This window comes from Homarus americanus, unplaced genomic scaffold (assembly GCF_018991925.1).
Source record: "Homarus americanus isolate GMGI-L3 unplaced genomic scaffold, GMGI_Hamer_2.0 scaffold45698, whole genome shotgun sequence".
In the NCBI taxonomy this organism is placed as follows: Eukaryota; Metazoa; Arthropoda; class Malacostraca; order Decapoda; family Nephropidae; genus Homarus; species Homarus americanus.
Window position 1 is genome coordinate 15,080,394 of NW_024735554.1, and position 22,011 is coordinate 15,102,404.

At 44.0% G+C, this 22,011-nt stretch overlaps 1 protein-coding gene across 1 annotated transcript; it reads right to left on the bottom strand.

The window, feature by feature from the left end:
- Positions 1–10,206: 10,206 nt before the first annotated feature.
- Positions 10,207–18,408, bottom strand: LOC121871548 (serine-rich adhesin for platelets-like). Its single transcript, XM_042373992.1, has 8 exons — positions 18,071–18,408; positions 17,804–17,939; positions 15,350–15,489; positions 14,758–14,949; positions 14,094–14,443; positions 13,695–13,829; positions 13,178–13,466; positions 10,207–10,333 (listed from the first exon to the last, which is right to left on the bottom strand). Exons 1-8 carry the CDS (start codon positions 18,406–18,408, stop codon positions 10,207–10,209), a joined length of 1,707 nt encoding a protein of 568 aa, XP_042229926.1.
- Between the last annotated feature and the right edge of the window lie 3,603 nt (positions 18,409–22,011).

Below are 22,011 nucleotides of genomic sequence, written 5' to 3' on the forward strand. Positions count from 1 at the left end.
AAATAACTGTATTGTGTAGTGAAGTAACTGTATTGTGTAGTGAAGGTAACTATTGTGTAGAGAAGTAACTGTATTATGTAGTGAAGGTAACTGTATTGTGTAGTGAAGTAACTGTATTGTAGTGAAGTAACTGTATTGTGTAGTGAAGGTAACTGTATTGTGCAGTGAAGGTAACTGTATTGTAGTGAAGGTAACTCTATTGTGCAGTGAAGGTAACTGTATTGTAGTGAAGGTAACTCTATTGTGCAGTGAAGGTAACTGTATTGTGTAGTGAAGTAACTGTATTGTGTAGTGAAGGTAACTGTATTGTGTAGTGAAGGTAACTGTATTTTGTAGTGAAATAACTGTATTGTGTAGTGAAGTAACTGTATTGTGTAGTGAAGGTAACTATTGTGTAGAGAAGTAACTGTATTATGTAGTGAAGGTAACTGTATTGTGTAGTGAAGTAACTGTATTGTAGTGAAGTAACTGTATTGTGTAGTGAAGGTAACTGTATTGTGCAGTGAAGGTAACTGTATTGTAGTGAAGGTAACTCTATTGTGCAGTGAAGGTAACTGTATTGTAGTGAAGGTAACTCTATTGTGCAGTGAAGGTAACTGTATTGTGTAGTGAAGTAACTGTATTGTGTAGTGAAGGTAACTGTATTGTGTAGTGAAGGTAACTGTATTGTGTAGTGAAGGTAACTGTATTGTAGTGAAGTAACTGTATTGTGTAGTGAAGTAACTGTATTGTGTAGTGAAGCAACTGTATTGTGTAGAAAGTAACTGTATTGTGTAGTGAAGGCAACTGTATTGTGAAGTGAAGGCAACTGTATTGTGTGGTGAAGGCAACTGTATTGTAGTGAAGTAACTGCATTGTGTAGTGAAGGTAACTGTATTGTGTAGTGAAGTAACTGTATTGTGGTACAACTGTATTGTGTGGTGGAAGTACTGTATTGTGTAGTGAAGGTAACATTGGTAGAGAAGGACTATATTGTGTGTGAAGGTAACTGTATTGTGTAGTGAAGGTAACTGTATTTTGTGGAGTGAAGTAACCGTATTGTGTAGTGAAGTAACTGTATTGTGTAGTGAAGTAACTGTATTGTGTAGTGAAGTAACTGTATTGTGCAGGAAGTAACTGTATTGTGTAGTGGGGTAACTGTATTGTGTAGTGAAGTAACTGTATTGTGCAGTGAAGGTAACTGTATTGTGAGTGAAGGTAACTGTATTTGTAGTGAAGGTAACTGTATTGTGTAGTGAAGCAACTGTATGTGTGTAGTGAAGTAACTGTATTGTGTAGTGAAGTAACTGTATTGTGTAGTGAAGGTAACTGTATTGTGTAGTGAAGGTAACTGTATTTTGTAGTGAAGGTAACTGTATTGTGTAGTGAAGTAACTGTATTGTGTAGTGAAGTAACTGTATTGTGTAGTGAAGTAACTGTATTGTGCAGTGAAGGTAACTGTATTGTGTAGTGAAGGTAACTGTATTGTGTAGTGAAGGTAACTGTATTGTGTAGTGAAGGTAACTGAGCTGTGTAGTGAAGCAACTGTATTGTGTAGTGAAGTAAGCTGCATTGTGTGAGTGAAGTAACTGTATTGTGTGAAGTAACTGTATTGTGTAGTGAAGTAACTGTATTGTGTAGTAAGGTAACTGTATTGTGTAGTGAAGGTAACTGTATTGTGTAGTGAAGTAACTGTATTGTGTATGAAGGTAACTGTATTGTGTAGTGAAGGTAACTGTATTGTGTAGTGAAGGTAACTGTATTTGTGGAAGTAACTGTATTGTGTAGTGAAGTAACTGTATTGTAACTGTATTGTGTGGTGGAAGTGGCTGTATTGTGTAATTGGAGTAACTGTGGTGTGTAGTGGAAGTAGCTGTGTGTGTAGTGGTGGCACTGTATTTTTGTAGTGAAGATGGCACTGTATTGTGTGGTGGAAGTGGCTGTGGTGTGTGGTGAGCAACAAGCAATGGTAAGAGGAATCAACTGTATTTTTAGTAGTGGAGAGGTAACTGTATTGTGTAGTGGAAGTAACTGTATTGTGTAATTGAGTAACTGTATTGTGTAATTGAGTAACTGTATTGTGAGTGGAAGTAACTGTATTGTGTAGTGAAGTAACTGTATTGTGTAGTGAGAGAGGTAACTGTATTTTTTGTAGTGGGAGTAACTGTATTGTGTAGGTGAAATAACTGTATTGTGTAGTGGAGTAACTGTGATGATGTGAGTGGAAGTAACTGTATTGTGTGGTGGAGTAGCTGTGTTGTTGTGTGGTGAGTAACTGTGTTATTGTAGTGGAGTAACTGTATTGTGTGGTGGAAGTAACTGTGTGTGTGTAGTGGAAGTAACTGTATTGTGTAGTGGAAATGCTGTATTGTGTAATTGAAGTAACTGTATTGTGTAGTGGAAATGTATATTGTGTAATTAAATGCTGTATTGTGTAGTGAAGGTAACTGTGTGTGTGTGTGTGTGAAAGGTAACTGTGTGTGTGAGTGAAAGTGTGTATTGTGTAGTGTAACTGTATTGTGTGGTGGATGAACATGTGTGTGAAATAACTGTATTGTGTGGTGAAATAACTGTATTGTGTAGTGAAATTAACTGTGTTATTAATAGTGGAAGATAACTGTATTTGGTAGTAGTGGAGGAGGTAACTGTGTTATTGTAATTGAAATTAGCTGTGTTGTGTGGTGGAGAGGAGTGGCTGTGTTGTGTGTTGATGGCTGTATTGTGTGGTGGAGTAACTGTTTTGTGGTGGAGTAGCTGTGTGTGTGTGAGTGGAAGTAGCTGTGTATTGTGTGGTCATTAACTGTGTGTGTGAGTGGAGTAACTGTATTGTGCAGTGAGAGAATTAACTGTATTGTGTAGTGAAATGCTGTATTATTGTAGTGAAATGCTGTATTGTGTAGTGGAAATAACTGTATTGTGTAGTGAAGTGCTGTATTGTGTGAGTGAAGTAACTGTATTGTGTAGTGGTAACTGTATTGTAGTGAAAGTAACTGTATTGTGGTGGAGTGGCTGTGTTGTGTGGTGGAAGTGGCTGTGTTGTGTGGTGGAGTGGCTGTGTGTGTGGTGGAGTGGCTGTGTTGTGTGGTGGAGGGTGGCTGTGTTGTGTGGTGGTGGCTGTGTTGTGCAGTGGTGTGTGTGGTGTGGTGGTGGCTGTGTGTGGTGGAGTGGCGCTGTGTTGTGTGGAGAGTAGCTATGTTGTGTGGTGGAGTGGCTGTGTTGTGTGGTGGAGTGGCTGTGTTATTGTGGTGGAGTGGCTGTGTTGTGTGGTGAGAAGTGTGTGTGTGTGTAGTGGAGGTGAAACTGTTATTGTAGTGAGAGGTGACTGTATTGTGTGGTGAAGTGGCTGTGTGTGTGGTGGGAGTAACTGTATGTGTGGTGGAGTGGCTGTGTTGTGTGGTGGTGGCTGTGTGTGTGGTGGAGTAGCATGTTGTGTGGTGGAGGTGGCTGTGTTGTGTGGTGGAGTGGCTGTGTGTGTGTGGTGAGAGGTGGCTGTGTTGTGTGGTGGAGTGGCTGTGTTGTGTGGTGAGGTGGCATGTTGTGTGGTGGAGTGGCTGTGTTGTGTGGTGGAGTGGCTGTGTTGATGTGGTGGGAATGGCTGTGTTGTGTGGTGGAGGTGGCTGTGGTGTTGTGTGGTGGAGTGGCTGTGTTGTTGTGGTGGAGGTGGCTGTGTTGTGTGGTGGTGGCTGTGTGTGTGGTGGAAGTGGCTGTATTGTGTGGTGGTTAACTGTGTTGTGTGGTGGAGTGGCACAGGTAGTGTGGTGAGAGTAACTGTGATTGTGTGGTGTGATGGCTGTGGTGTGTGAGTGGAGGTGTGTGTTGTGTGGTGAGTAACTGTGTGGCCAGTGGAAGTGGCTGTGTTGTGTGGTGTGAGAGTGGCTGTGTTGTGTGGTGGAAGTGGCTGTATTGTGTGGTGGAGTAACTGTGGTATTAATAGTGGAGTAACTGTGATGATAGTCAGGTAACTGTATTGTGTGAATTAAGTGGCTGTGTTGTGTAGTGAGTAACTGTATTGTGTAGTGGAAGTAACTGTATTGTGTAGTAGAGGTAACTGTATTGGTAATAATTAAGTAACTGTATTGTGTAGTGAAAGTGGCACTGTATTTTGTAGTGGGTGCTACTGGTGGATATATAGGTGCTAGTGAGGTGTGGTGTGGCCAGGTTTGTAGTGGTGCTACTGGTGGATATATATGGTGCTAGTGAGAGTGTGGTGTGGCCAGGTATGTGCGGGCAGGTGTGGTGTGCCAGGTATAGTGCAGGCAGGGTGGTGTGGGGCATAGTGCGGGCGGTGGTGTGGCCGGGTATAGTGCGGCGTGGTGTACAGGATGGCAGGCAGGTGTGGTGCCAGGCATAGTGCGGGCAGGTGTGGTGGTGGCATAGTGCAGCAGGCAGGTGTGGTACCAGGCATAGTGCGGGCAGGTGTGGTGTACTGGTGGCATATAGTGCGCGGGGTAGTGTGGTGTGGCCAGGCATAGTGCAGGCAGGTGTGGTGTGGCCAGGCATAGTGCGGGCAGGTGGTGTGGCATAGAGGGGCAGGTGGTGTAACAGGCATAGTGCAGCAGGTGGTGTGGCCAGGTATAGTGCGGCAGGTGTGGTGTGGCCAGGCATATGCAGGCGTGGTGTGGTCAGGTATAGTGCAGGCAGGGTGGTGTGTACAGGCATGTAGTGCAGGTGTGGTGTGGCCAGGATAGGGCGGGCAGGTGTGGTGTGGTCAGGCATAGCAGCAGGTGTGGTGCGGTGTGGCGGGCAGGTGGTGGCCAGGTATAGTGCGGGCAGGTGTGGTGTGGCCAGGTATAGTGCAGGCAGGTGTGGTGTGGCCGGGTATAGTGCGGGCAGGTGGTGTGCGGGCATAGTGCGGCAGGTGTGGTGTGGCCAGGTATAGTGGGCAGGTGGTGTGGCCAGGTATATGCAGGCAGGTGGTGGGCCAGGCAGTGTGGGCAGGTGTAGTGTAACAGGCATGCGGGCAGGTGTGGTGTGGCCGGGTATAGTGCGGCAGGTGTGGTGTGGCCAGGTATGCGGGCAGGTGTGGTGTGGCCAGGTATAGTGCGGGCAGGTGTGGTGTGGCCGGGTGTAGAGCCATGTGCCTCGCCAAATCTAACAAACACACAGTTGAATACAATTTGGGTCTGTCAAAAAGAACCCTTAAACTGAATTAGGAAGGAACTTATTGATGAGTTTGACGCAAGACAAGAGCAAACAGGCACTAGTCGATCCATAGGGTTACCATGATGAGATGTATCATGTGAAACATGTATAGGAGCAAGTAACAAGATCACTAGATGTTAACAGCGACTCAAGGTTAGGATATAAGTACTGGCAGCATGTTAGGAACAAGTAACAAGATCACTAGATGTTGTAACAACAGCTAGACTAAGGTTAGATATAAGTACCTCTGCAGTATGTCCTCAGGCAGATGTGAACAAGACTAATGTAAAAGTGTGTGGCAGACATATGGCCACACACTTGAACACTACGTCCTCGACTGTGTGAAGATAGAACCTTTAGGGACAGGTCCGCACACTGCGAGTGAAATGGCACAACATTTCATCTCTAATGGCAAGGTAGTGACATATTAAGATTGTATCCACTTTTTGCATTTAGTAACTATATCAGTTCTCATGTATAGAACCAAATACACAATGTGCTTGAATACTCTCACGCAGATGTGAATAACAAAGTGTGAGGCCAGTATCTGCCAACCTGCGGCCAGACATACTGCCTCACACTTGCGGCCAGACATACTGCCTCACAATCCTGCGGCCAGACATACTGCCTCCCACTCCTGCTCATGCAGTTGTGAATAAGTTACCTCTTTTGTATAGAACTAAACAAATAATGTAATTAAAATGCTGTGTAAATATTCAGTGCCATAATATCCTGACAACGGTGGTTAATTATTTTGACCCTTTGTAAACTCTACTCTGTAATCCTTTTGCGCTACCGCTCACAGGATGAGCATAGGGTGCATAAATTAAGCCGCTGTAAGTGGCAAAATCAAAATCAATCACCACACACCACAACAGAGCACCATATAACAACCAACAGAGCACCATATAACTCACAACAGAGCACCATATAACACCACATATAACACCACCATAACACCACATTAGGTTCAATAACAAGGTAGTAATCAGTAATTCTTTAATCTATGTATTACATTATTTCGGTACTAAATGTCAGAGTCCACATCATAATGGGACCTGTGAAATATACAACCTTGTTATACTTTGAGTACGGTGACTTAAATCTTGAGTACGGTGACTAAATCTTGAATATGATTTAGGACCTTTTGTATCGTACTCAGTGTTAAGTCATTGTACTCAGGGGTTATGTCATAGTAATCAAGGGGTTAAGTCATTGTACCTGGGGGGTTGTGTCATAGTAATCAAGGGGTTGTCATTGTACTCAAGGGTTATGTCATAGTAACTGGGGTTAAGTCATTGTACTCAAGGGGTTATGTCATAGTAATCAAGGGGTTAAGTCATTGTACTCAAGGGGTTAGTGTCATAGTAATCAAGGGGTTAAGTCATTGTACTCAAGGGGTTGGTCATAGTAACTGGCGAGGGTGTTTCATTGTACTCAAGGGGTTATGTCATAGTAATCAAGGGGTTAAGTCATTGTACTAAGGGGTTATGTCATATAATCAAGGGGTTAAGTCATTGTACTGCAGTTGATGTCATAGTAATCGGGGTTAAGTCATTGTACCAGGGGTTGTGTCATAGTAATCAAGAGGTCAAGTCATTGTACTCAAGGGGTTTGACATAGTAATCAAGAGGTCAGTCATTGTACCTGGCGTTATATCATAGTAATCAAGGGGTTAAGTCATTGTACTCAAGGTTGCGTCATAGTAATGGGGTTAAGTCATTGTACCTGGGGTTATGTCATAGTAATCAAGAGGTTAAGTCATTGTACCTGGTTGCATGTCATAGTAATCAAGGGGTTAAGTCATTGTACCAAGGGGTTGGCGTCATAGTAATCAAGAGTATCGTCATTGTACTCAAGGGGTTATGTCATAGTAATCAAGGGGTTGTCATTGTACTCAAGGGGTTATGTCATAGTAATCAAGAGGTCAAGTCATTGTACTCAAGGTTATGTCATAGTAATCAAGAGGTCAAGTCATTGTACTCAAGGGGTTATGTCATAGTAATCAAGAGGTCAAGTCATTACTCAAGGGTTTAATCCTTTGCTTACTAAATATATAGAAACACTTTACAAGCATTGCTATATTGATATCCTCACTACAATGATGACTGCCACCAGATTCATCATCAGAAATTGAAACAAAACTACACAGTCTTTTGTGTCTAAATATGGACAAATATATATATATTTTTTTTTGTATTATTTATTTACACTAAACTACAGTAGACTAATGTACAATAAATCTGTGTTTAGACGGATGAACTGTACTGACACTGAGCTCGAAAAGGAAACACAAGTAACTCTAATCTTGGTGTTCGTAAATCTTGTGTGTGTGTACGAGTGTGTGTTCGTGTTCGTATGTCGAGTCAGTGTGTGGAGAACTTGGTATTGTTGTGGGGGTTTTACGTTAGGTTACGTTGGGCTGGGTTTGGTTGGGTTGTTGTTATTGGTTTGGTTGGGTTTGGTTGTTTTATAGTATGTTGTTTGTTGGTTACGTTGTTTTGGTTGGGTTTGGTTCAATTATAATGAGATGTTTCCAGTTCTCAGATGCATAAACCAGACCCAATGCTACCCAATCGCCACACACACACACTCACCTACCTCGACAAACAGACACCGTATAAACACAACAACTAACAAATAACTACAGTACTGCATTACACTATTGGGAAGAAAAATATGCTACCAGTACAAATCAGCATCCATAATTCTGCACTTTAATTAGCTTATAAAAAATCAAATCAAGATCTATATTACAGTACTTTTATACACAAAATTTAATGTTTTTCCACAGTTTTAATTCCTCTTTTGAGTTTTAAATTGGACAGAATTAAAAAAACCCGAATTTCTAATATTTTCTAAAAGGTGAAATTGAATAAATGAATTTTGAAAAGAAATTTGTGTCATGTTTCAAACTAATAATAATACACTAACTAACCTAGACAAATTGTGCAGTCATATACAGTTACAAATGGGTTACGAATTACAAATAATAACAATAGTAACATAAGTGACACAAATAAGACATATAATAGATGAGCTCAAACTACAGTTCATTTCAACATATGTAAGTATGCAGTGCTACGGAGAATACACCTGATACAAGTTATTGATAATTTTATACTGGTAAGTATATATGTGAATCTATGTATGTATGTACGTATTAAACACAAAACAGACAAGAAATAATCCAAATTAACACCCAAACAACAAAAGTGAAATATATAAACACAGACTGGACTAGGCAGTATACAGTCGAAACAATTGATATGGTACAAGATCTATAAAGGAAACTCAAAATTGCATCAAAACTCGATACAATAAGGGTAATATATATTATAGTTAAATGCCCATGATAGAAGAACAATTGATTATGCTTTGTTGCGTATACGTACTAATTGCCGTTATGTAGAAATGCAATGGCTGACACAGTATACTAACACAAACGACCATACAATCGTTATCCTCTGTAATACAATATATCAATTTTTCCCAATCATTGTTTGTAAAATCATCACCCATAATTTCCAAAATCCCAAAAATAGTTGAGTTTACGGTACCAAAGAAAACTGTCGTGACAGCAGGAGGAACTTGTAATCTGGTGTCCGACGCATTGCAGGAGTCGAGGGTCACGTCCCCACGCTGTTCATGCTCAACCCCTGGCCTGTAGATAGATAAATAGATAGATAGATAGATAGATAGATAGATAGATAGATGTATACACCCTAACATGTATAGTGGGTCAGTATTCATATGGATTCTGTCTCTGGAAGTTGACATGTATAAATCTCTGTCTCAAGTTGGGTTAGGTTCCTAATTGGTCAAGTTGGTTGAATTTGTTACTTAATTTAAAATATCCCATAAAACAACTATTAATAATATAAATAGGAACAAATAAATCATAGTGTTATCTTATTTTTACAAACGTTTTAATTTAATATCGTTTCATTTAATAAGATTTTAAGGGTTTACTAAATAAATAAATCAAGAGACGCATAGCCGATAAATTAGTTTCCAGCCCCTCACCTGATGGCATATAGCTGGGCCATGTTGTTACCCAGCTGATGAAAAGTTGGTGCTCGAACTGTAGATGATGATGATGATAATGATGATGAAAATGATGATGATAATGATGTTAATTCAATACAAACTGCCATACATGTTTACAATTGATAAGCATTTTATAAAATATGGGAGAGAGAACGACAAGACTTCCCACCCGATGAGTAACAACATGGCGTCTGCAGAGATCACCGCATGGCGCTGGCCAGTTGACCAGGGCCCCACGATATTGGGGCCCCACGATAGAATTGGCGGATGGATACCACCACTACTAATGAAGTACATAGTTCTATGGGACTGCTTTAGCTTACCCACCCAACAAACAAAGTTTGTTTTACTGAGATAAGACCCGGTGAGCCATGACTACGACATATATTTTCCATTAGTGTTATGTTAGCCAGCCTATAGGGAGAGGCCATTGAGACAGTGTTGTTCATCGCCTCACGCCCCAAAAACACATTTTAATAGTATCTCCTAGGCCATGGGTTGTTAAGACGTCGTCCACACCCCTCTCCCTCCTGAAGGGTATCGACGCCACACTACCTCCACCTGTCCTGTGGACCATCAGTGACACGAGATTAAGTGTGTGTTAATCTAGGTTATTATCCCGTGGAAATATTACGTGGGCCTGGTTGTGACAAGAGCATTCCAGGCTGGCAGCAAATGTAACACTTGAAGAATTAAGGCTCTGTTAAGTCATACCCATAGTAGAGTAATCACATGTGTCCCCAAGTTGAAAATTGTTGATTAATTTTTGCTTTCCACCAATCATATGTTTCAACAATTGTGTTCAATGTAACTTAATAAGTTAATTTTAATGTTTTAGTTTTCATTTATATAGGGGCTCCAGGATATTGCTTTTGCCCAGGGCCTACAGTATGATGGTAAAAACGTATGTATAACCAAAGACAAATGCTATATATGTAGTAACCAAATACCAACTGCATGAATGACGACAACCGTATTATACAACCAAGTATATACCAGCACCTACTCAAATGTATGTCATCACAAACCGTGTATTTAAGCGAGCACGCGACGAGCTGGTGTTTGCGCAATCCAAGGCAGCGATCTTCTTGGCTCTGGGACGTCAATGCGGGCGTCTTTGTTGCATTTCACGCACCTGTTCGTGGCGAAACCATTCATTAACCTGAGGAAATAAGAGAGAAATGATGTAGCAAGAGATTTGGTGTGTGATGAGTCTGTTGATATGAACTATATAGAGATGAGAGTTTGTTATATCGAGGGTCCATTAGATGTGAACCCTCTCTAACGAACTGTATAGGAGATGAAGTCCATTATATCGAGGTTTAACTCTATTTAACCTAGATATAAGAGAATAACGTCTGTGTCCGTTTGTTTACCTCTCAACAATAACTCTCATTTGAACTTCCTGCTGGTCCAGTACTGAGGAGCCGTAGTGCTCATGGCAATGTAATCGTTCACCCTTCGACCAGCTGCACTGCCCTCCCTAACACCACATTTACATCCATCCTCGGAGTCCTGGTAAATGTGGAGGGTCCTGAAGTCCTCTCTGTCGCAGGATCTAAAATATAGAGTTATGCTTAAAGTCGTTTAGGTGAAGAATGACAAATGATTTTATTCAGCTCAGAGGACCTATTACACAAGGTTTTAGTAGACTATCACCACAAACACCTTTACTACAGGACGACATTCTTTTAATATTTGTTAACAACAGAGGTGTGGACTATCACAACACCTCACTGAAACTTTTAATATTTGTTAACGATTAGACTTTATACAAAGGTAGATCATCACTAACATCTTCTTACAACGACACTTTAATATTTGTTTAAAGAATTGGTAGACTATCAAAACACTGACACTTTAATGTTAAAATATGTATCTCGCCAAGGTGTTAGTGAGACTATCACCACTTAACATCCTCTAAGTAGACGACACTCTTTTAATATTTGGTTAACAACAAAGGCACCTGATACACAAGGAGTGGACACCAACACCTTCACTAGGGACGACACTTTTTTTGGTTAACAACAGAGGTGACCTGCTAGCACAAGGTGTAGTAGACTATCACCACTAACACCTTCACTACAGGACTACACTTTTTTTATTTGGTTAACAGCGAGGACTGATATACCGTGTAGTAGACTATCACCACTAACACCTTCACTACAGGACGTACACTTTTAATATTTGGTTAACAACAGAGGTGACCTGACACAAGGTGTTGTAGTAGACATCACCACTAACACCTTCACTACAGGGACGACACTTTTTAATATTTGGTTAACAACAGAGGTGACCTCATACAAGGAGGAGACTATCACCACTAACACTTCACTACAGGGACGACACTAATATTGTTATAACAGAGGTGACCCATATATAGTGTTAGTAGACTATCACCACTAACATCTCTCACTGCTAGGACGACACTTTTAAATTTGGTAATAAAATAGAGGATCCTACATAAGTGTGAGTAGACTATACCACATTTCCAGGGATTTTAATATTTGTACAAGAGGTGACTTATACAAAAGGTGTGATAGTATACCCTAACACCTTACAGGACACTTTTAATATTTTTCAGGTTTAACAGGTGTTAGTAGACTATCACCACTAACACCTTCACTACAGGGACGACACTTTTAATATTTGGTTAACAACAGAGGTGACCCCATACATAAGGTGTGAGTAGACTATCACCACTAACATCTTCACTACAGGGACGACACTTTTAATATTTGGTTAACAACAGAGGTGACCCCAAACACAAGGTGTTAGTAGACTATCACCACTAACACCTTCACTACAGGGACGACACTTTTAATATTTGGTTAACAACAGAGGTAACCCCATACATAAGGTGTGAGTAGACTATCACCACTAACATCTTCACTACAGGGACGACACTTTTAATATTTGGTTAACAACAGAGGTGACCCCATACATAAGGTGTTAGTAGACTATCACCACTAACATCTTCACTACAGGGACGACACTTTTAATATTTGGTTAACAACAGAGGTGACCCCATACATAAGGTGTTAGTAGACTATCACCACTAACATCTTCACTACAGGGACGACACTTTTAATATTTGGTTAACAACAGAGGTGACCCCATACATAAGGTGTTAGTAGACTATCACCACTAACATCTTCACTACAGGGACGACACTTTTAATATATGGTTAACAACAGAGGTGACCCCATACACAAGGTGTTAGTAGACTATCACCACTAACACCTTCACTACAGGGACGACACTTTTAATATTTGGTTAACAACAGAGGTGACCCCATACATAAGGTGTTAGTAGACTATCACCACTAACATCTTCACTACAGGGACGACACTTTTAATATTTGGTTAACAACAGAGGTGACCCCATCCATAAGGTGTTAGTAGACTATCACCACTAACATCTTCACTACAGGGACGACACTTTTAATATATGGTTAACAACAGAGGTGACCCCATACACAAGGTGTTAGTAGACTATCACCACTAACACCTTCACTACAGGGACGACACTTTTAATATTTGGTTAACAACAGAGGTGACCCCATACATAAGGTGTTAGTAGACTATCACCACTAACATCTTCACTACAGGGACGACACTTTTAATATTTGGTTAACAACAGAGGTGACCCCATACATAAGGTGTTAGTAGACTATTACCACTAACATCTTCACTACAGGGGCATCCATACAAAAGTAGTTAAGGATTTATCTTATACCTGTACTAGAAAGTGTCAAGAAATACACACTTGTTCTATCAAGTTTTATCTGTAATATATAAGATGTTTTTTATGAGATGTGATGATAAATGTTCACATAATGCTTCAGTTATATGAGCTCTGAGAGGCATAATTAAGCTTCAATTATATGAGATCTGAGAGGCATAATTAAGCTTCAATTATATATGGTTTGAGAGGCATAATTATATAAGCAACATAATACTTCCATTGGTATAACTTCTACATGTGTTGGCAGACGTCGACTCACCTATAATTCCTTCCCCTTCCTCCGCTAATGCTCCGCTCATGATGTGATCTGGCTCTTAGCTCCTGCCTCAACGCGGGAGACGGTGCCAAGCAAGGAGAGCAGTGGGGATTGGTGCGGGGAGGGTGGGCGTGGGGGCGGCGAGAATGGGCGTGAGAGCGTGAGGAAGGTCGGGAGTCAGGGGAGGAATCGGAAGAGGATGAAGCAGAGCGGCGTTGGCGTGTGCGGCCTCGACTTAGGGACGTGAGGTCCTCTACACTCTGGGAGGTGCTGAGGCTGCTATACGGACCGCCTTCGTACCACAACAAGTAGGAAGTGACAATCAATACCCGCGTCTCCTATTACTATAAGCTATTTGATGTCTACTTAATAGTATACTAGCATTTATGGATAATAACTTAGTCATTTTTGTTTCATATATAATTACTTCACGTAGAGGTATATAATCTAACTACAGCATAGATGGGACACTGAATTACTGTACTATACTCAGGGGCATTACAGAAGGTCCACAATGTACCTTGAGGCTGAGTGACTTTGGGATTGTGTCTAGGCGTACCATGAAGCGACACGTGACCGGCGTGACCTAAGTAAGCCAGATGTACAGCCACGGCGCGATGCCTAGTGGTGGTAGCTGGGAGATGCAGAGGCGAGGCTACAGGAAACAACCACACACACACACATAAGCAGATTAACAAGCATAATCACTGTTGATTGGGAAGGAAGATATCAAATAACTCCATTACAGGGTGATAGAGGGAAGTGAGCAATTACTCCAGCGATTGATAAGGCATTTTATCCCTATAAGCTAGCATATAATATCTTAAGCTTTGATTGATGAACATAGCAAGTCAAAAAATGCATTTAAATATCACAAATCTGATCGAAATATAAAAGCTTTGATATATTGAAAACTCACCTAAAGGGGACGCGTGGAGAACTTGTCTCAACCCCAGTACACCAGGATTCCCATTCTCACGAGACAACAAGCTCGAATTGTCAGTGTGTAGGAGGGGATCAACAGGGGAGGAAGACTGGGAATAGGCGAAGCTCTGGTATCCCGATGAGGCGATATTCGACAGCTGGGAGATCGACGTCTGGGAGCCCTGAGTGTTGTTCTCACTCTCCATACACAAGGCGTGTATCTGGTGCGAGCAGGAATCCATATAGCGGTATAACTCAGAGCATTCGTCGTGATACAAACCGTGTCTTTCCATAGGCGTCGGTAACCCAGTGACGGAATGGCTCCTCGACGCCAATGCCGTGCTTCTATAATGGTCATAAAATCAAATAAATACCACTAATATTTTATACACAATCACTAGTTAATATATATATAGCTACCTGTACTGTATGAATCATTAGTAAATAAATTATAATCTTTACTAAATCGAAAAGAATTAATTGGTTATTTATAGAAGGTAAATCATTGGTTGTTGTAATTTTGGAACATTATTTCACTTAGCAAATACAGGTATATTGTTATGAGTGTAATGTTATAAAAGGTACCAGTCAGATTATATTATACTGTACCCCAACAAAACACACCCACCTCCACACCCCACCCAACCCACCCAACGTACCTAGGAAGGAGCCGAGGAGGTTGATATAGATGACCTCTCACAGACTGCTGCTGGTGGGCGGCGGCAGAGTGAGGTTGCCCCGTAAACCCTCCCTGACGAAAAGGTGATCCAGTCGACCCCTCAGTCATGTAACACGTATTGCCGTTGATCTGGTTGACGTCTTGCAGCTGAATGTTATTGTTGTTTGCCTCGCTGTAAAGATTTGTAAATATGGGATATATTTTTTATCGAAGTTTGTTCTCTAAATCGATCTAAGCTTGTAATTATTTTTCTAAGCTTGTCCTCCCAAAATTGATCTAAGCTTGTAATTATTTTTCTAAGCTTGTCCTCCCAAAATTGATCTAAGCTTGTAATTACTTTTCTAAGCTTGTCCTCCCAAAATTGATCTAAGCTTGTAATTATTTTTCTAAGCTTGTCCTTCCAAAATTGATCTAAGCTTATAATTATTTTCATCTAAGCTGGCAAAAAATCTTAATCTAAGCTTACAATTATTTTCAGCTATGGTAATACTGTATTTATGTAATAACTGACAGATGGCTGCAAGAGAGAGAGAGAGAGAGAGAGAGAGAGAGAGAGAGAGAGAGAGACGTACACAGATGGAAACATGAAGTTCTCTGGTTCCGTCTGATGGTCGAAAGCCGTAATCAGGACGTAATCATCGTTAGTGTACAGGTCGTTCGATGCGTTTTTGTCCCGGTATGAAAAGTTTAGTCCCGGGCTGCCACTGACTTGCTGTAAAATTGATAGAAATTAATAAGTCATTTTGCTATTTGTTGTGAAACCTCGATTTACTGGACTATGAGGAGAGTTCATTATATAGAGGGTCTATTAGATTACAACCTAACACTAACCTAACCTAACACTCCCCTCTAGTACCCCAATCCTTCCCTCCAGTACCCCAATCCTTCCCTCCCCTAACACTCCCCTCCAGTACCCCAATCCTTCCCTCCAGTACCCCAAACCTTCCCTCCAGTACCCCAATCATTCCCTCCCCTAACACTCCCCTCCAGTACCCCAATCCTTCCCTCCAGTACCCCAATCCTTCCCTCCCTAACACTCCCCTCCAGTACCCAATCCTTCCCTCAGTACCCCAATCCTTCCCTCCCCTAACACCTCCCTCAGTACCCCCAATCCTTCCCTCCAGTACCCCAATCCTTCCTCCCTAACACTCCCCACCAGTACCCCAATCCTTCCCTCCCCTAACACACACCCTCCAGTACCCCCAATCCTTCCCTCCCCTAACCTCCCCACATTTTAATCCTTCCCTCCTAACCTCCCCTCAGTACCCATGCCTTCCTCCCCTAACACTCCCCTCAGTACTAATCCTTCCCTCAGTACAATCCTTCCCTCTAACACTCCCCATTACCCCAATCCTTCCCTCCTAACACTCCCCTCCAGTACCCCAATCTTCCTCCCTAACACTCCCCTCCAGTACCCCATGCCTTCCCTCCCTAACACTCCCCTCCAGTACCCCAATCCTTCCCAACCCCTAACACACCCTCCGTACCCCCAATCGCCCCCCCTCCCCTATTACTCCCTCCAGTACCCCCAATCCTTCCTCCCCTAACCTCCCCTCAGTACCCCAATCCTTCCCTCCTAACCTCCCCTCCAGTACCCCCAATCCTTCCCTCCCCTAACACACCCCTCCAGTACCCCAATCCTTCCCTCCCTAACACTCCCCTCCAGTACCCCCTGCCTTCCCTCCCCCTAACCTCCCCTCAGTACCCCAATCCTTCCCTCTAACACACCCCTCCATTTAATCCTTCCCTCCCCTAACACACCCCTCCAGTACCCAATCCTTCCCTCCCCAAACACACCCCTCCAGTACCCCAATCCTTCCTCCCCTAACACACCCCTCCAGTACCCCAATCCTTCCACTCCCCTAACACTCCCCTCCAGTACCCCAATCCTTCCCTCCCCTAACACACCCCTCCAGTACCCCAATCCTTCACTCCCCTCCAGTACCCCAATCCTTCCCTCCCCTAACACTCCCCATCCCTTCCCTCCCCTAACACTCCCCACCAGTACCCCATCCCTTCCCTCCCCTAACCTCCTCCAGTACCCCAATCATTCCCACTACTAGCCTCCCCTCAGTACCCCAATCCTTCCCTCCTAACACACCCCTCCAGTACCCAATCCTTCACTCCCCTCCAGTACCCCAATCCTTCCTCCCCTAACCTCCCCATCCCTTCCCTCCCTAACCTCCCCACCAGTACCCCCAATCCCCTTCCCTCCTAACACTCCCCTCCAGTACCCCAATCCTTCCCTCCCCTAATAACACTCCCCTCCAGGTACCCCAATCCTTCCTCCCCTAACACTCCCTCAGTACCCCAATCCTTCACTCCCCTCAATGCCCATCCCTTCCCTCCCCTAACCCTCCCTCCAGTACCCAATCCTTCCTCCCCTAACACACCCCTCCAGTACCCCCAATCCTTCCTCCCTCCAGTGCCCCTCCCTTCCCCTCCTAACCTCTCCACCAGTGCCCATCTTCCCTCCCCTAACACACCCCTCCAGTACCCCAATCCTTCCCTCCCCTAACACTCCCCATCCCTTCCCTCCCCTACTTTTCCTCAGTACCCCATCCCTTCCCTCCCCTAACACTCCCCACCAGTACCCCAATTCCTTCCCTCCCCTAACACACACCCTCCAGTACCCCAATCCTTCCCTCCCCTAACACTCTCCACCAGTACCCCCAATCCTTCCCTCCCCTAACACACCCCTCCAGTACCCCAATCCTTCCCTCTGCCTCCCCATCCCTTCCTCCCTAACCTCCTCCAGTACCCCATCCCCTTCCTCCCCTAACACTCCCCACCAGTACCCCAATTCCTTCCTCTAACACACCCCTCCAGTACCCCAATCCTTCCCTCCCCTAACACTCTCCACCAGTACCCCAATCCTTCCCTCCCCTAACACTCTCCACCAGTACCCCAATCCTTCCATCCCCTAACACACCCCACCAGTACCCCAATCCCTTCCCTCCCTTAACACTCCCCTCCAGTACCCCAATCCTTCCCTCCCCACAACAACAACCACCACCACGTCATACCCTCTGGTGTTGACAACAGACTGCCGCAGCTGCTTGAGAGACTGACTGTGCCCGGGGCGTAGACGACTGACTGTAGACTGCCTCGGCACCACCTGGTACCCCCTTGTTGATTGTATTATCGACTGTGTCTTCTCGCCTGTAGCAATGTAGGGAGTAAATTATGGTGGATATCTATCTAAAGTATCTACAGTATATGTACAGTATCTATATCTAAAGTATCTATATCTACAGTATCTATCTAAAGTAACTATTAAACAAGCAACTTACTGGTAACTATTGGCTATGTGCGTCGGTGTAGACATATGAGTCGGTGTAGACATGTGCGTCGGTGTAGACATATGGGCTGGTGTAGACATGTGCGTCGGTGTAGACATATGGGCTGGTGTAGACATGTGCGTCGGTGTAGACATATGGGCTGGTGTAGACATGTGCTTCCGTGTAGACATATGGGCTGGTGTAGACATGTGCGTCGGTGTAGACATATGGGCTGGTGTAGCCACTGGTTGATGTCCACTGGTCGGCTTCTGGTCTTTTCCTAGGTACTTACTTATGTCGTCGACTAGTGCTAATACTCTACTAGCCTCACTCTTGTTAAGTTGGCCCATACCAACCCCCTCCCCTGAACTCTCCTCCCCACCGGAATATCAACAAGTTCTCACCAGAAGTTACAATTTCATTTAGGAAAGGAACGGAACCAGTGTTAAACAGAGGTGAACAGTGGTGAACAGTGCTTAAGTCAGTGAGAACAACTCAACAGTAACAGTCGTACCCAAGTTAACCTTCACACAGTGAGGTCAACTCAACAGTAACAGTCGTACCCAAGTTAACCTTCACACAGTGAGGTCCCAGGTACCCAGTGATAACGGCCCCCGCGAGACCCAACAACAACCACCGATGTGTTAATCCGTCTACGATAGGAAGGCCTGGGACCAAACCTCACTCATATAACACCATCTGTGAGGGAATTACTACACCACATGTCCCTCATAACACCATATGTGAGGGAATTACTACACCACGTCAAGTCCCTCATCACACCATCTGTGAGGGAATTACTACACCACGTCAGGCCCCTCATAACACCATCTGTGAGGGAATTACTACACCACGCCAGGTCCCTCATAACACCATCTGAGGGAACTACTACACCACGTGAGTTCCTCCTAACACCATCTGGGAGGGAGTTACTACACTACGAGTTTGCTGTTCAACACCTACATTAATCTGTATGTTCACTGTATGTTCCTTTACCTTTCTCTAATGAAGGCTTTTGTTGAACCACCAATGTATGTAATAAGTCTTTTATGTCCAATGTATATTTTCAGCCTTCGGGCAGCAGAACTTTTTCAATAAACCGTCAATTATTATTATTATTATTATTATTATTATTATTATACATTCCCATATACACTGTACATACACATTATATACATAAACATAGCATGTCCTCCCTGTACTAGATCTGAGGACTTTGTTATACTCGACCAGTGTAAGGGCAGAACGATCCTCCGGCTAGTTACCGCTGCTAACTCGCTCATTTGCTGGTGCAGACGACACTTGGGGTGGTTGGACGGAGGTGATAACGGCAGCGACTATCTCCGCCACGAGCAGATTCAACCCAGCCGCCATACCGTCAGTATCTAGCTACCCTGCTGTCCGTCAAATTCTGGCTGTGATCTCATCATAGGTCCTGGACTCGTGGGCTGTGTTCCCAGACCTTCACCTATCAACTGCCAACTCTCTGGTCATCTACCACTACCGCATACCACGACCATCAGTTCATCACATTCCGTCGGTGCCCCGGTGTTCTCCTGCCTTTTCAAGACGTTGCTGAGTGTGGAGTGAATGGACGCTTCCCTGCCCTGAGTGTGCATCACCGTGTTCCAGAACCTTCCCCCAGGGCCACTGCCGTAGGAAATATTTGTTCATTGTTTGATTCCATTAATTGCTGACTCCCCTTTATTGTTCGATTCTATCAATTGTTGACTCCATTTAATTGTTTGAATCCAATTAATTGCTGACTCCCATTATTTGTTTGATTCCTTTAATTGTTGCTTCCATTAATTGTTTGACTCCCGTAATTATTTGATGATTGTTGAGTGGTGTCAGAGTTTTGTTATATTTTTATAGTAAAGAGATGCCAATCTCTAACGGTTGTTTGTTATTCCTCGGAAAACCATGGTCCTTGACTTTCCTTTATTAAGATCCTGATTAGCCTGGTAAGGGATTTCTATCCCTAAGTCCTAGGCCTTTACAAGTGGCGACCTTGCCAGGATTGTCTCTGACCTTTGGTTTCTGAGGTTTAACATTCGTTCCGGTGTTGTTGTAAGTCGCCGTGAGCGCGCCACCTTGCTGTCTGTGGCCCGGAAGCAAGTGTTGTTCAGTGGTTATCCCTTCCTTCTGTGTGCTAATTTTGTTGCTCTCCCTTGTACTTGGGAAGTTAATTAGTGTTGGTTGGGGTGCACTGTGGATGCTGCCATAGCATATATGTTGTTGTTTCACATGGTGCGGTTTCGTTACCCTGAGGTGATTCAGCTGGGCTGGGTGCGGAACTAGGTTCCCTCCAGTCGGATCAAATCATTTACTGGTCTGATTGAGCCACTAGGTGAGTTACCTTTGGCTATTTGCGGGGTAAGTTGTTTGTTTTTTCCTTTGTTCTTGGCCTTTCGGATCATTATGTCTGCTTTTGAGGTGTGGAAAGATCAAGCGGTGGCCCTGGGTCTGACAGGTAATGACATTGGTCAGTATGTGGTCACCCAACAGAATGCCGAGAGAGAGGAACGTCAGAGAGAGAGAGAGGCACGTCAGAAAGAGAGAGAGGAACGTCAGAAAGAGAGAGAGAGAGAGGAACGTCAGAAAGAGAGAGTTCGAATTAGCTAAGTTGCAGGCAGAAAAGGACCTAGAACTGGCTAGGATTAATGCTTCAAGTAGACCAGCCTCCTCTGGCCATATACAGGACAATGTGGTAAAACCCAGCTTGCCTGTGTACCGTGAAGGAGAAGACATCGCCTCCTACCTTGTTAGGTTTGAGCGGGTAGCTGAGCTGCTTGGTGTAGCCCCAGATAGCTATGCTGTAAGGTTGGGTAGCCTACTGAGTGGTAAGCCGGTAGAAATTTACACGTCCCTGTCTGCCGACATCACCCGAGATTACTTCTTGTTGAAGCAAGCTCTCTTGCGAGGATTTTGCAAGACTTCTGACGGTTATCGTGCTGATTTTCGCAGAACGAAGATTAGAGAGGGAGAAACGTACCAGCAGTTTTCGATTCACCTGGGTCGTTTGTTTCAACAATGGCTGGAGACATCAGGGGTTGAAGAAACCTTTGAGTCTCTCTCTAACTTCATGATATTAGATCAGTTTTTGTCTTCTCTACCTCCAGACTTGAGAATTTTCATCAAAGAACACCAGCCAGCGACGCTTGGAGAAGCTGTGCATCTTGCCGACAACTGGGCGTCTGCTCGCAACGCCTACCCCAAGTCTTCCCCTCCTGTAGTGAAGATTGTGAAGCCTCCGTCCTCCGAGGAACCATCCCCAGGAGTACACAAGAGTAGTTCACCAGCCGTGCGGTGTCACAGCTGCGGAGAAGGGCACATTCGTTCTCGCTGTCCCAGGAATCCCCTCGCCTTCAAGACTGCTGACACTCATCAACCCAGCAACAAGGTCGGATTCTGTTTGGAGGTCAGGAGCTGCCCCCGTTATTGTGTCAGTGGAACAATCAATGGGTCTAGGGCATCTACTTTCATCAGGGACACTGGTTGCTCGTGCATTATTGTCTCTGAAGAAGCCCTGCCTGACGCTGACATCTCCAGCTGCCCGAAGGTTAGTGTCGCCGATTATTTAGGTCGTGTTGACCAGTTCCCTGTTGTTAGGTGCTACCTGCGTTGCCCCTATTTCACTGGTTGGTCTAATGTGGTAAGAGTTCCCATTAAATGTGCAAGTGCCCTCATTGGTAATGTTCCCGGTGTTCGTGACCCTAACGACCCGGAAACGTTAACTCTCCTCGCCACCAGCACCAGTCTCCTCACCACCAGCACCAGTCCCCACGCCACCTGCTGAGGACGACGACTCGCCACCTGCCGAGGTCGCCTCGCCACCCTCTCACGCCGCCGCGCCTGCCGCCAGGGTCCAAACTGTAGGGCCACGGACGGCGAAGGTGAAACGACCGCATCCCCTGATTCTGCCGAATTTGTTGCCACTGACTGTGACGCCC